We start from the raw sequence: 14044 nt of genomic DNA, 5'->3' as shown, positions 1-14044 counted from the left end.
GTGGAATGATTGTTGGTGCCAGACGGGGTGGTTTGAGTATATCAGAAACTGCTGATCTCCTGGGATTTTCACACACAACAGTCTCTAGAGTTTTCAGAGAATGATGCGAAAAATGAAACACATCCGGTGAGCAGCAGTTCTATGGGAAAAAAACACCTGGTTAATGAGAGAGGTCAGAGGAGAATGGCCAGACTGGTTCAAGCTGACAGGAAGGTGACAGTAACTCAAATAACCACACGTTACAACAGAAGAGCATCTCTGAATGTACAAAACATCAAACCTTGAAGTGGACGGGCTACAGCAACAGAAGATTACAAGCAGTGACATGGAGGTGGGAACCTTCATGAGCACTACCTCTGCCTACTGTTAGGTAGAGGTAAATACATCACTATTTTTTGCTCTATTTTAGCACTGCTTACTTAATTTAATTTTTTATATATATTTCTTATTGTAATTTTTGGTTTAAAAATTATGTATTACAATATACTGCTGACATGGAACAGCAAATTTCTCATCATCTGGCAATGATATTAATTCAGATTCTGATTAGGTACAGGAGGTAGCTAATAAAGTGGCCGTTGAGTTTAGATGAAACAGCCCTCCAACCAGGTAATGTTTGTGGGAAGCAGAAGATTCATAAAGCAAAGGGTTCTGCCGAGACTTTGCTGAACAATTACTCAAGACCTGGGTTTGAAACGTGGAGCAATAATTTCTTCTGGGAGATACAACCAGTAAACACAGCACTATCCTCAAATACTGTCCCATCTCTATTGCCACCCCCACAACAGCAGCGTCATAGGCGAAGGAGTCCACTGAGTGTGTTGTAGATCTAAAATTATGGAAAAATTGTCTGTAAAGTTAAGGTGGCAGCGCACTTGGACACAGCTGCCTCCACGTGCCAAACGCTGGACCTTAAGAACTTCGAGTAAGGCAGGCCTTCCGCACCAGCAATTTGCTGGCTGGTGGAGGAACTGAGGAAGCTGGATCGTGTTGCTGCCTGATCAGAGAGGCATCGGAGTCTGCTCGCAAAGGCGGCGTGCAGTCTGACAACAAGCGTTCATCTTGGTCATTTTTCTTGTGATTGCAAAACCCTATTGGGCATTGGTAATGTGGAACACTGCAAGTCCAGTTCAGGGGTTTATTGGCGGGTGACGGCAGGCGGGGGAGATGCGTGGCCTGGGCTGTAGCACGGACTAGCCCTCATGCCGCAGTGACGCCTGTGGCGGATGCCCGGGAGAGGTGACTCCAGAGGCGGTGGGGCATGGTGTCAATGCTGGCATCGGTGCTGCCCTCTAGTGTTCGCTTGGTCGAAGACAAGATGGATTGTGTTTGTCTGCAGACTGTTGCACGCTTGTTCTTTCTGACAGCGTCCATGGACTCATTATTGTGTGGCTGTATTTTACTGCTCTCTTCTATGTGCTATATGTGCCTTGTGCCGTGTGTGACTGTTGATACTGTGTCTTGCACCTTGGCCCTGGAGTATTGTTTCGTTTGGCTGTATTCATAGATATTCATGTATAGTTGAATGACAATTAAACTTGAATTTGAGTTACACTAAGGATAAATACTGACTCGGCTGCCTAAGGACTCCGAGGGAAAGCTGTTAAACACTGTTCGGGTTGTAGCACAACATATTCAGCTGTAGGTTTTCATCCCAGTGACGTAACAAGACAAAGAGTTGCCTTGCTGCTGCTTTGACAGAGGCAAGGTCCCTCTCCTCCGGTATCTCCTGGGCCTCCAGCCACATGCAGGCCTTGGCAGCCACCAGCTCCCACTCAATGAAGTAGGCGGCCGACCGGTGCTCCAGCCAGGCCAGGGCCACCGCCGTGGACCAGACTGCTCCCTCAGCGTGCGGAGGTTGCTGCCACTCACCAGGGGCGGTCAGGAACGGACCGCTGGCGGCACTCGTCTCGGGAGCGCCGTCGGCCCGCGTGGCGTTTGAGGCCTGGGGGATCCCTGGGGAGGAAGATCGGCGAACGGGAGCCGGCGGATTGAGCAGCTCACAACTTCCACTGGCATCCCCCGACTGGATCTCCACCAGGCTGCTCGAGAAGTGGCGAGACCTTAACCTGTTGGACTCTCCCCCAACCCCGTCTATGTCCAAGTAACTCAGACTCCCCGTGTTCCCTGCTTCCTTCTGAGGAGCGCTCTCTGCAGACCCATTCCTCTGGGATGCCCTCTTGCTGGCGAATCCGCGGGCGTGCATGTGCGTCGTGGGGCTGACGCTGGAGCGGTGGCACATGAAGGGGGAGGTCCACTTCAGCTGATCCATGGAGATGTTGATGGCTTCGCAAAACGCTGGGCTAAGCAGGAAAGCCCCAGATGCCAACTGCAAGTTGACCTGCACAATAGAACAACATTAACCCTTCCACAAATGTAGTAAGCACAGCGTAATACAGACACACACCTGTGTTTCATCGTAAGACCATAAGATGCAGGAGCCATTTGGCCCATAGAACCTGCTCCACCATTCCAATATGACTGAGTTATTAATTCTCTCAAACCCACTCTCCTGTCTTCTCCCCTCAGTGATGGGAGAGAGAAATAAACTGAAAATTGTGATTATTCACAAAAATATCAGCAGATGCTGGAAAACCAGAATATCACACACAAAATGCTGGAGGAACTCAGCAGGTCAGACAGCATCTATGGAGAGGGATAACCAGTTGACGTTTTTGGCCGAGGCCCTTCGTCAGGCCTGGAAGGGAAAGGGAAGAAGGCAGAATACGAAGGTGGGGGAGGGGAAGGAGTACAAGCTGGCAGGTGATAGGTGAGAGCAGGTGAGGGGAAGGGCGGAGGAGGGAAAAGAGAAGCTGGGATGGGATAGGTGGAAAAGGTAAAGGGCTGAAGAAGAGGAATCTGATAGGAGAGAAAACTGGGTTGACTCTACTCCTTCCCTTTCTCCCATGGTCCACTCTCCAATGAGATTCCTTCTTCTTCAGCCCTTTATATCTTCCACCTATCACCTTCTCGCTTCTCACATCATTCCCCTCGCCCCCCCCAAACCACTTTCCCCCTCACCTGGTCTCCCCTCTCACATACCAGCTTGTACTTATTCCCCAATCACATCTTCTTATTCTGTCTTCTGCCTCCTTCCTTTCCATTCCTGATGAAGGGTCCCAACCCAAGACGTCGACTGTTCCTCTCTACAGATGCTGCCTGACCTGCTGAGTTCCTCCAGCATTTTGTGTTTACAATCATTTCTGACTAATTTTGAAATCAGGTCATTTGGAAACATCATCAAGGCTCCATTGTGTGGATTTGACTTTGGGAGATCAAAGAACCATTGTAAATAAGCACATTCAAAGGTATAGGACAACAAGCTATGAACTACAAAAGGTGCATATTAAATATTCATCATTGTCTTCTTATTGGGTAGAGTCAATTCCAAATGGGCATTGCGCAAAGGTCTTTGTTTGGTCCAACTCATAACATATTCAGACCATAGGATCAGGAGACATGGGAGCGGAATTAGGCCATTGGACCCATTGAGTTGCTCCGTCATCCCATCACGGCAGATTTATTATCTCTCTCAACCCCATTCTCCTGCCTTCTCGCCGTAACCATTGATGCCCTGAATTATCAAAAGCCTGTCAACCTCCACTTCAAATAGACTCAGTGACTCGGCCTCCACGGTCATCTGTGGCAATGAATTCCACAAAGCCGCCACCTTCTGGCTAAAGAAATTCCTCCTCACTTCTGTTCTAAAGGGACGTCCTTGTACTCTGAGGCTGTGCCTTCTGGTCCTAGACTCCCCCTCGATAGGAAACATCCTCACCACATCCACTCTATCTGTGTCCTCTGGTCCTAGACTCCCCCACGATAGGAAACATCCTCACCACATCCACTCTATCTAAGCCTTTTAAAATTCAACAGGTTTCAATGAGTTCCCCCCATTCTCCTAAACTTCAGCGAGTACAAGCCCAGAATCATCAAGCACTCCTCACTTGTTAACCTTTTCATTCCCAGGATCATTCTCGTGAACCTCCTCTGCTCCTGATCCAAAGCCAGCACAGCCTTTCTTAGGTAAGCAGCCCAAAACCGCCTCACAATACTCCAAACGTGGGTTGATGCTTTGCTGCTGCATGCACACGGGAGGGCAAGAGGGGTTCTGGGGTTCTAACATTTCTCTGTCATTCATTATTTGGGGCTCTCTTCTGTTTCATGGATGTCTGTGAAGAGTAAGAATTTCAGGTTGCATACTGTATACATTCTCTGATATTAAATTGAACCATTGAAGCAAACCCTTGTAAAGCCTCAGCATTATGTGCTTGCTTTTATATTCTAGAACCACAGTGGCATACTGGTTAGCATGACACTATTACAGCTTGGCACGTCAGAGTTTGGGGTTCAATCCTGGCATCCTCTGTAAAGAGCGTCTCCATGTCCTCCCCATGGAATGAGTGGGTTTCCCTCGGGTGCCTCAGTTTCCTCCTACAGTCCAAAGATGTACTGGGTAGGCTAACTGATCACTTTAAATTGTCCTGTTAGGTTAGGGTTAAATCAGGGTTGTTGGAGGTTGCTGGGCAGCATAGCTCGAAGGACCAGGAGGGTCTATTCCACGCTATATTGCCAAATAACAATAAAACAAATAAACACTTGAAATTAATTTCGACAATGGATTTGCTAAATAGTTATTATATTTCCCTTTCTCCGCACCGCCATTGTGTCTGTAGTTTTAGTGTTTTAATTTATTGATGAGGCAGACAGCCCTCCCATGGTCTATCAGTTGATGAGAGAGACTATGCCAACAGAATCAATTCTTGTAGAATGTGTCAGTTTAAGGTGTGGACATGCCTTTCTCTGCTGCCCTAGATGCATCAACGTAACAGGCAGTAATTATCCAACACCTTTCTCCCTGAAGCGATTGTCTAATGTTAAATGTCATTTCCAGTACTCAAGTGTAAAGGAGAACAAAATAATTGCTTCTCCAGATTCGATTCAGAACCAAAAAAACACAATAACACAAAGAAGACAATAAATAGAAATATAAATAACAAAGAAAGACCTTTGTGCGATACCTATTTGAAACTGACTGTTCCTAATAACAAACTATTGCACTGGGGTAGTTCCACAGTCTCGACCTTTGAAGGATGGTTCCAGTGCCACACATAGTCATCTTCCTTGGTTACAGTGGATGACCATGACTTCTGTGCCTTGTCATGCCCTTGGCTCTCCACAAATACACAAGATAGTTTATATACAGTGACTATTTGCATCCCCACAAAGTGATGCTGGTCACATCACCTGTCTGCACATAAGGTGACTCTGACAGGAAATGATAAAGAGGTGGTAGTAGGGGGTGTGGAGGGGTGGGTCAGTGGGTGGAGGTGTTGATCAGTCTTACTGCTTGGGGAAAGTAACTGTTTTTGAGTCTGGAGGTCCTGGTGTGGATGCTACGTAGCCTCTTCCCTGATGGGAGTGGGACAAACAGTCCATGAGCAGGGTGGGTGGGATCCTTCATGAAGTTACTGGCCCTTTTCTGGCACCATTCGGTATATGCAGTGCCTATAAAAAGTATTAACCCCCATCCCTAGAGGTTTTCATGTTTATTGTTTTACAACATTGAATCACAGTGGATTTAACTTGACCTTTTTTGGGACAAGAATCAACAAAAAAGACTCTTTCATGTCGAAGTGAAAATAGATCTCTACAAAGCTACCTAATTACACACAGAAAACACAAAATAATTGATTGCATAAGTTTTCAATCCCTTCAAGTCAGTATTTAGTGGATGCAGTATTTAGTATTTATATATTTTAGTATTTATTATTTCAGTATTTAGTCCATGTGGATAGGTCTCTATCAGCTTTGCACATCCGGGCTCTGTAGTTTTTCCCCATTCTTCTTTACAAAACTGCTCAAGCTCTGTCAGATTGCATGGGGATTGTGAGTGAACAGCCCTTTTCAAGTCCAGCCACAAATTCTCAATTGGATTGAGGTCTGGACTCTGACGTGGCCACTCCACGACACTAACTTTGTTGTTTTGAAGTTATTCCTGTGTAGCTTTGGCTTTCTGCTTGGGGTCATCGTCTTACTGGAAAACAAATCTCCCAAGTCACAGTTCTCTTGCAGACTGCATCAGGTTTTCCTCCAGGACTTCCCTGTATTTTGTTGTATCCATTTTACCCTCTACCTTCACAAGCCTTCCAGGATCTGCTGCAGTGAAGCATCCCCACAGCATGATGCAGCTGCCACAGTGCTTCACGATTGGGATGGTGTCTTTTTGATGATGTGTGGTGTTTGGCTTATGCCAAACATAGCATTTAGTTTGATGGCCAAAAAGCTCAATTTTGGTTTCATCAGACCATAGAACCTTCTTCGAGCTGACCTCAGAATCTCCCACATGCTTTCTGGCAAACTCTAGCCGAGATTTCATGTGAGTTTTTTCAACAGTGGCTTTCCCTTTGCCACTCTCCCATAAAACTCCGACTGGTGAATCACCTGGGCAATAGTTCTATGCACAGTCTCTCCCATCTCAGCCACTGAAGCTTGTAACTCCTCTAGAGTTGTCATGGGTCTCTTGGTGGCCTCCCTCACCTTTTGCCTGGTCTCAGTTTTTGATGACCCCCTGCTCTGGGCAGATTTACAGCTGCGCCATATTCTTTCCATTTCTTGATGATTGACTTAACTGTACTCCAAGGGATATTCAGTGACTTGGAACTTATTTTGTATCCATCTCCTGACTTGTGCTTTTCAATAGCTTTTTTGCATAGTTGCTAGGAGTGTTCTTTTGGCTTCATGGTGTAGTTTTTACCAGGATACTGACTCACCAGCAGTTGGACCTTCCAGCTACAGGTGTATTTTTACTACAATCAATTGAAACACCTCGACTGTACATGGTGATCACCATTTAACTAATTATGTGACTTCTAAAGCCAATTGGTTACACCAGTGATGATTTGGCGTGTCATATTAAAGGGGGTGTTTAAAAAAAGCCAAATTAAATCCACTGTGATTCAATGTTGTAAAACAATAAAACATGAACGTTTCCAGGAAGTGAATACGTTTTAGAGGCACAGTATCTCCTTGATGGCGGGTAAGCTGGTGCTGGTAATGTATTAGGCATTTTTCAACGGTGGAATGAGCCCAAAACAATACTGTTTCTCACCAGAGGGGTGTAGTCGTTGTTTTTGGTCTCCGGCTCACTAATCGACTCACTCATCTTGCTGGGTGACCGGGACATGAAGCCTTTTGCAGCCAGGGACAACATTCGAGTCTTGTTGAAGCTCAGTCTTGAAGAAAAGACAAGAAAAAGATTCTTCAAAGTTCTGCCTGTGCTTGGCAAGATGCTATTGACAACAACTGGGCAGTTTACTCTCTGATTTAATTCTGGCATCTGTTCATGCAGGAACCAAATGCAACCCTAATACTGGACTGAGCACAAGGTCCAAAAAGAAATGTCTGCTGGATATTTCAAATGTTTACTATTAAAAAATAACATTTCAATGTTTTGTGATGTTAATCATCATTTGCAAATCCTTGAACAAGTTCCATCAAACATTTTAAAATGACTTAATAATAGTGCAAGCTTAATTGGAATCATTGAGTACTATAGTAGAGAAGCAGACCCTTCAGTCTATCTAGCCCATGCTATCATGGTCTGCCCAGACCCAATGATCCACACCTAGACCAGAGACCCCTTACCCCTCCCATCCATGTTCCTATCCAAACTTCTCTTAAATGTTGAAATCAACCCTGCATCCACCACTTGCTCTGGCAGCTTGTTGCACGTTTGCACTGCTGGAATGGAAGCACAGTGATTAGCGTAACACTGTTACAGCACCAGTGATGATGGTTCATTCCCCGCCGCTGTCTCCAAGGAGGTTGTCCGTTCTTCCCGTGGCCATGTGGGTTTCCTCCCCCACTCCAAAGGTGTCCGGGTTAGGCTTAGTGAGCTATGGGCCTGCCATGTTGGGTCTGTGTTGTTGTTGTTTCATTTGGCAGGTGCTTTTCTCTTCACACTTGCTAATGGTTTTTGTCAAGTCACCCCTCCAGCTCGTGGCTGCAATGATGGACCACGGCAAAGCCGTCTCGGATCTTGGTGCGAGGGCATATTTGGACTAGGTGGAGGACATCCTGGGTTGCGGCATACTGGGGTTTCTGGTGGCTCTGAAGAGTGGTGACTCTTGCAGGCTGCTCCCAGGACATACTTGATGCAAAATGACACAATTCACTAGATGTTTCGATGTTTTGATGTACATAAGGTCATAGATTACAAGAAATAGGAGCAGAATTAGGCCATTTGGTCCATCAAGTCTGCTCCACCATTTCATCATGACTGATCCAATTTTCCTCTCAGTCCCAGTCTTCCGCCTTCTCCCCATATCCCTTCATGCCCTGACTAATCACGAATTTATCACCCTCTGGACCAGGCAGATGAGGTTCGGTGCCTGTACAACTGGCCCAGATGTGAGGTTGGATCACGCTGGGTGCTGAGTTGATTTGAAGAGCTTGAAAGTGGCTTCGGGCCGGGTGTTGAAATCTGGGCCTGGGGCAAGTTACTGGGCAACGTGGTCCAGGCCCGGAGCTTTTTGCTGCAGCAGTGCCTGGCTCCTAGTGCGAGGTACAATTTACGGCTTAGACAATTTAAAAGCTGGCCCAGGTCGGAGTTGAGAGCCGATTTCGCTCGATCTGCACGATGTGTACTCCTCTCTCCAGGACGTGGAGCCTTTAGCTGTTCTGTTGTTTGGTCAATTTAAATGCTGGCCCACGTGGACTGAAAAGTCAAGGTTTCGGGATTCGGGTCACTCGTTCTCCACGATGGTCACTCCTCTCTCCATGGCACGGAGGCTATGAGGACTGCCCAGCTGCTGTGCTCCATGTCTGCCAATATGATGAACTGATAAACGAGGCCTATCTACTCCAGGCTGCTCCGGAATTTGGATCCGAGGACTCACTTTTGGTTCGGAATGCTATTGTTTGCATGATCTATGTTCTTTTTCCTCTTGCATGTCAGGTGTTGGTCTTTTTTTATCTTTAATCGGTTTCTTTCAGGTTTCTTGCTTTGTGGCTACCTGTGAGCAATCAAATCTCAAGTTTGTATAATTTATACATTCATTGATATACTTTGAATCTTTGAATTTTAAGTATACCCAGTGACTTGACCTTCTCAGCCAGAAGTAGTAATGGATTCCACAGATTCACCACCCTCTGGCTAAAGAAATTCTTCCTCGTCCCTCTGCTAAAAGGATGCCCCTTCATTCTGAGGCTGTGTCCTCTGGTCTCAGACTCCCCCCACCAGAGGAAGGATCCTCTCCACATCCACTCTATTGAGGCCTTTCAACATTCAATAAGTTTATATGTGACAAATAAATCAAATTTTTAAAGTCCTTGTCAGGATATTCCATCGGAAGTTCTACTTTGTTGTACGTTCGTCAACGGGGGACTACTTTTAAATGGCTGTGCGGAAATGTGATGTGGTTATAGGGTGGCTCAGAGAGTGGAGGACAAGCAGGAAAAAGGAGTAAAGATGAGATTCAACCGTGAAAGTGGATAGTCCCCTCTTCCTCAATGATCAATGATCTTAGATTCAGAAAAGATAGGGAGGTGATAGGCAGACGAGGAGAAGAAAATGGGCAAGAGAGGAACCAGAATGGGGATGGAAAAAGAGAGAAGGGGTGAGGGAGAAATTAGTGAAGTTGATGTTTATGTTATGAAATTACTGGATTTCAGTAATTACTGAAATAACTGGAATTGGGAGGAGAAATTACTGGAAGTTAGTGAAATTATGCTTATACCATCGGGCTGGAGGCTACCCAGATGGAATGTGAGGTGTCGCGTCTTCAATCTGAGTTTGACCTCACCACGGCAGAAGAGGAAGCCATGGACCAACATGTCAGAATGGGAATGGATAGTTGAAATGAAATGACAAAGAAGAGAAAATCTGCAGATGCCCGAAATGTGGACTATACATTTTGCAAAGATGCTGCCTGGCCTGCTGAGTTCCTCCAGCGCTTTGTGTGTGTTACTTGAATTGAAATGGCTGGCAGACGGTGTGAAGGTGCTTGATGAAACAGTCCTCCAGTCTGCTTTGGGGTGTCACCAATGTATAGAAGGCCACATCGGGAGCACTGATACAATGGACGACTCCAGTACAGATCACACTGTAGTGCACCTTGCACCCTGAGATCCCCTCCACAGGATCGTGGACAGAGTGACCCTGAGATCCCCTCCACAGGACCATAGACAGAGTGACCCTGAGATCCCCTCCACAGGACCATAGACAGAGTGACCCTGAGATCCCCTCCACAGGACCATGGATAGAGTGACCCTGAGATCCCCTCCACAGGACCATAGACAGAGTGACCCTGAGATCCCCTCCACTGGACCGTGGACAGAGTGACCCTGAGATCCCCTCCACAGGACCGTGGACAGAGTGACCCTGAGATCCCCTCCACAGGACCGTGGACAGAGTGACCCTGAGATCCCCTCCACAGGACCGTGGACATAAACTTTTCAGAGTGAGAATGCTTGGATATTCTGCACTTGTAAAGCAGAAGTCTCATCTTCCCTTGCCTCCTGCCTCCCTCATTTGTGACATTTACCGGGAGCATTGTAGATGAAGGGCCCAAGGCGTTGTTGAGGATCCCTGCCACCCATCCCACAATCTCTTTGACCAACTGCCATCAGGAAGGAGGTACTGGAGCATCAGGTCTAGGAATGCCAAACTGGGTAACAGGCTGTGAGACTAATGAACACCTTGTCCCCACCGAGGTCTCATCACCTGGACAGTTTACATGCACTTTGAATTCTGTTTTATTATCTTATTTATGGTAATATTTTATTTTTATGTACTGTATGTGATACATGTATTATGGGTGCACCGTGGTCTGGGGGAACTTACTTTCATTTGGTTGTATATATGTACATTGAGATGACAATAAACTTGAACCTGAGAAGTGAAAATGTTTCCCTCCCTCCCCGGAGCTCCCTCTTTCCCTACAATGAGAGCCGCAGCGAGGTTTTTCTGTGTCCCATGGTTGTGTAACAGTTAGCACAACACTAATACAGCTTGGGCCGTTCTGGAGTTCAGAGTTCAATTCCGTTGGCATTCATATGGAGTCTGTATGCGTTTCCTGCGGAATGCGTGGATTTTCTCCCAGTGCTCCGATTTCCTCCCACAACCCAATGATGTAGAGCGTAGGTTAATTGATGATTGTAGATTATCCCGTGATAAGATTAGGGTTAAATTGGGATTGTTGAGGGTTGCTGGGCTGTGCAGATGGAAGGGCTGGAAGGGCCTATTTGGTGCTGTATCTCAATAATTAAATAGCAGGATTGAAAGTGACTCCATGATGGGTTAGCACACACAGATAGCAACACTGTAAAAAAGCCAATTAGGCATTCCTGCAATTCCATCTCTACCCATTAACTTAAATAAAGTGCAAATAATTTCACTGCCTGCAGCTCAGAAAGAAAGAAACAAGCATTTGTTTTTGTGAATGTATTTGTTTAACGTTTTATGGATCTTGTTGACATTTAAAAGCTGGGAAAATAAAACAATGAGGCCTTGTTGGAGGCTTAGAAAAATGAACAGTCTTCTGGCTGTGCAATCAAATTGTAGTTTAGCAACTCTCACATAGACCAATGATAAATTAGTGTGACTAATTGATCCTCGTTCCAAAAAACTGCTACAGAGAATGGGATTGGGAGAAGGGGAGAGTTTTCTTTTATTGAGAAAGGCATTGAGATGTCACTGGGAACCACGGAACTGCAGGTACATGAGGAATGACAGGTACACAGGGAACGGTAGGCAGCTGGTGGACAGCAGGTACACAGGGGGAGCTACTGGTAACCACAGATGCACTAGTAAAGAATAGCTTTATCTTTGTCACGTTACATTGCAACTTACAGTGAAATGCTTCACTTGTTTTGGGGATGTGCTGGGAATGTACAAATTCTTTACAGGTATGTACAAGGAACTTTAAATGACTACAGGCGAACCAGGGATCTGCAGGTGACTGCAGATGCACAAGGGACTGTAAATGCCCACAGGTACACAGATTGTCTACAATCTCTTCAGTGACTGAGGAGTGCAGCAAGCAACAACCATTTATGGACACATGACAGACTCTAATACTTCAAAAACAGCAATGCGAAGCAAGGAAGTTCCAAGTTAGTGATGTTTCAGATGGCACCCTGAGCGGGACAACAGCAGATCACCGGTGGACTGGGAATGGGTAGCATCCAATTCCAAAGCTGAGGAATTAAGTTAATAAAGACATTAATTTCAGCTACCTTGCAGAAAAAAGGCTCTCGGTGGATCGTTGTGATGAAATTGAAGGACTTTTCAGTGAAGCTGTAAGACACAGAGAGGAAGTAGTCAGATATTTCAAGGTGACTGGCTTGTCACGTAGTAAATTGTGTTTCAGAATCCACTGTAGGTGTACGTAAAACTTCACCAGAAAGTCTCGAAGACGAGATTAGTTTTATTGTCACACGTACATTGAAGCATTCAGTGAAATGCGTCATTTGCGTCAAATCAAATCAGAGAGGGTTGTACTGGGCAGCCTGCTTGTGTCTGCATACTTCCAGTGCCAACAACTTACTAACCCTAACCCTCACCTACCAACCCATGAACTTCCACATCCAACACATCATTCTCTACAACTTCCGCCATTTTCAATGGGATCCCACATTCAAATCCATCTTTACCTGCCCCACTGCCCACACTTCCCACTTTGTGCAGGAATGCTTGTCCATTCATCCGTCCTCAATAATCTTCCCCCCGGCACCTACCCCTGAAAGCGGCAGAGGTGCTACACCTGCCCATTCACCTCCTCCCTCACCTCCATTCCCAAACAGTCCTTCCAGGTGAAGCAACACTTCACCTGTGAGTCTGCTGGGGTTGCCTGTTGTATGCAGTGCTCCCAGTGTGGTCTCCTCTATATCGGTGAGGCCTGATGATAATTGGGGGACCACTTTGCTGGGCACCATTGCTCTATTTGCAAATTGCAGGATTTCCTATCCCTATTCATGTTCTGACATGTCGCTCCATTGCCTCCTCTTCTACCGTGATGAGAGCACCCTCAGGTTGGAGGAACAACACCTCATATTTCGTCTAGGTAGCTTCCAACCTGATGGTATGAGTATCGATTTCTCCAACTTCCACTAAATTTTCCCTCCCCCTTCCCTCTTCTTTTATTCCCCCTTTGGCCTCTCATCTCTCTGCCTATCACCTCCCCCTGTTGCACCTCCTCCTTCCCTTTCTCCTGTAGTCCACTCTCCTCTCCTATCAGATTCCTTCTTCTTCAGCCCTTTACATTTTTCACCTATCACCTCCCAGTTTCTTACTTCATCCCCTGTTCCCCACCCATCTGGCTTCACCTATCACCTTCTAGCTTGTCTTCCTACCCCTCCCCAACCCCCCCCGCCCCTCACTTTCTTATTCTGGCATCTTCCTTTCCAGTCCAGGTGAAGGGTCTCGGCACAAAACGTCGACTGCTTATTCCTCTCTATAGATGCTGCCTAATCTGTTGAGTTCCTCCTGTATTTTAAGTGTGTAACCCTAACCATACATCTTAGCAATGTGGGAGGAAACTGGAGCATCTGGAAGAAACTCACACAGTCATGGGGAAGACGTACAAACTCCTTAGAGAGAGCAGAGGGAATCAAACCCTAATCACTGGCACTGTAAACTATTATGCTGATGGCTATATATAGTGATGTAGTGTACATGGGTTCGTTGTTCATTCAGAAACTGATGGCGAAGGAATAATTGAGTGTCTGTCTTCAGGTTCCTTTAACTTCTCCCTGATTGTAGTAATGAGAAGGAGCATGTCCTGGCTGGTGAGGATCCTTAATGATGAATGTTGACTTATTGAAGAAGATGTCCTCGATGTTGGGGTGGCAAGTGCCATGATGGGTCTGGCTGAGTTTACACCCTCCTGCAGCTCTTTCCCATCCTGTGCATTGGAGCCTCGATGCCAAATGGTGGTGTAACCAGTCAAGATACTTTCCATAGTATATCCATAGAAATTTGCTAGAGTCTTTGGTGACACACTGAAGTTCCTCAAACTCCTAATGGGGTGTGCCTTCTTCA

General features: G+C 46.1%; 1 protein-coding gene across 1 annotated transcript in view; it reads right to left on the bottom strand.

Annotated features, from left to right (window-relative positions):
- Nucleotides 1-273: 273 nt before the first annotated feature.
- The window catches only part of vwa5b1 (von Willebrand factor A domain containing 5B1), a 168542-nt gene continuing 154771 nt past the window's right edge, over nucleotides 274-14044 (bottom strand). The window contains exons 21-23 of the mRNA XM_073032499.1: nucleotides 12241-12301; nucleotides 7112-7235; nucleotides 274-2341 (exon numbers count right to left, since the gene is read on the bottom strand). Coding sequence (XP_072888600.1) covers nucleotides 1604-2341; nucleotides 7112-7235; nucleotides 12241-12301 — 923 coding nt within the window. The 3' untranslated portion in view covers nucleotides 274-1603. The remainder of the gene's footprint in view (nucleotides 2342-7111; nucleotides 7236-12240; nucleotides 12302-14044) is intronic.

Source organism: Hemitrygon akajei, chromosome 29, assembly GCF_048418815.1.
Source record: "Hemitrygon akajei chromosome 29, sHemAka1.3, whole genome shotgun sequence".
Taxonomy (NCBI): domain Eukaryota; kingdom Metazoa; phylum Chordata; class Chondrichthyes; order Myliobatiformes; family Dasyatidae; genus Hemitrygon; species Hemitrygon akajei.
The sequence above is the reverse complement of the archived record's forward strand: the minus strand, read 5'-3'. Positions and strand labels throughout refer to the sequence as shown.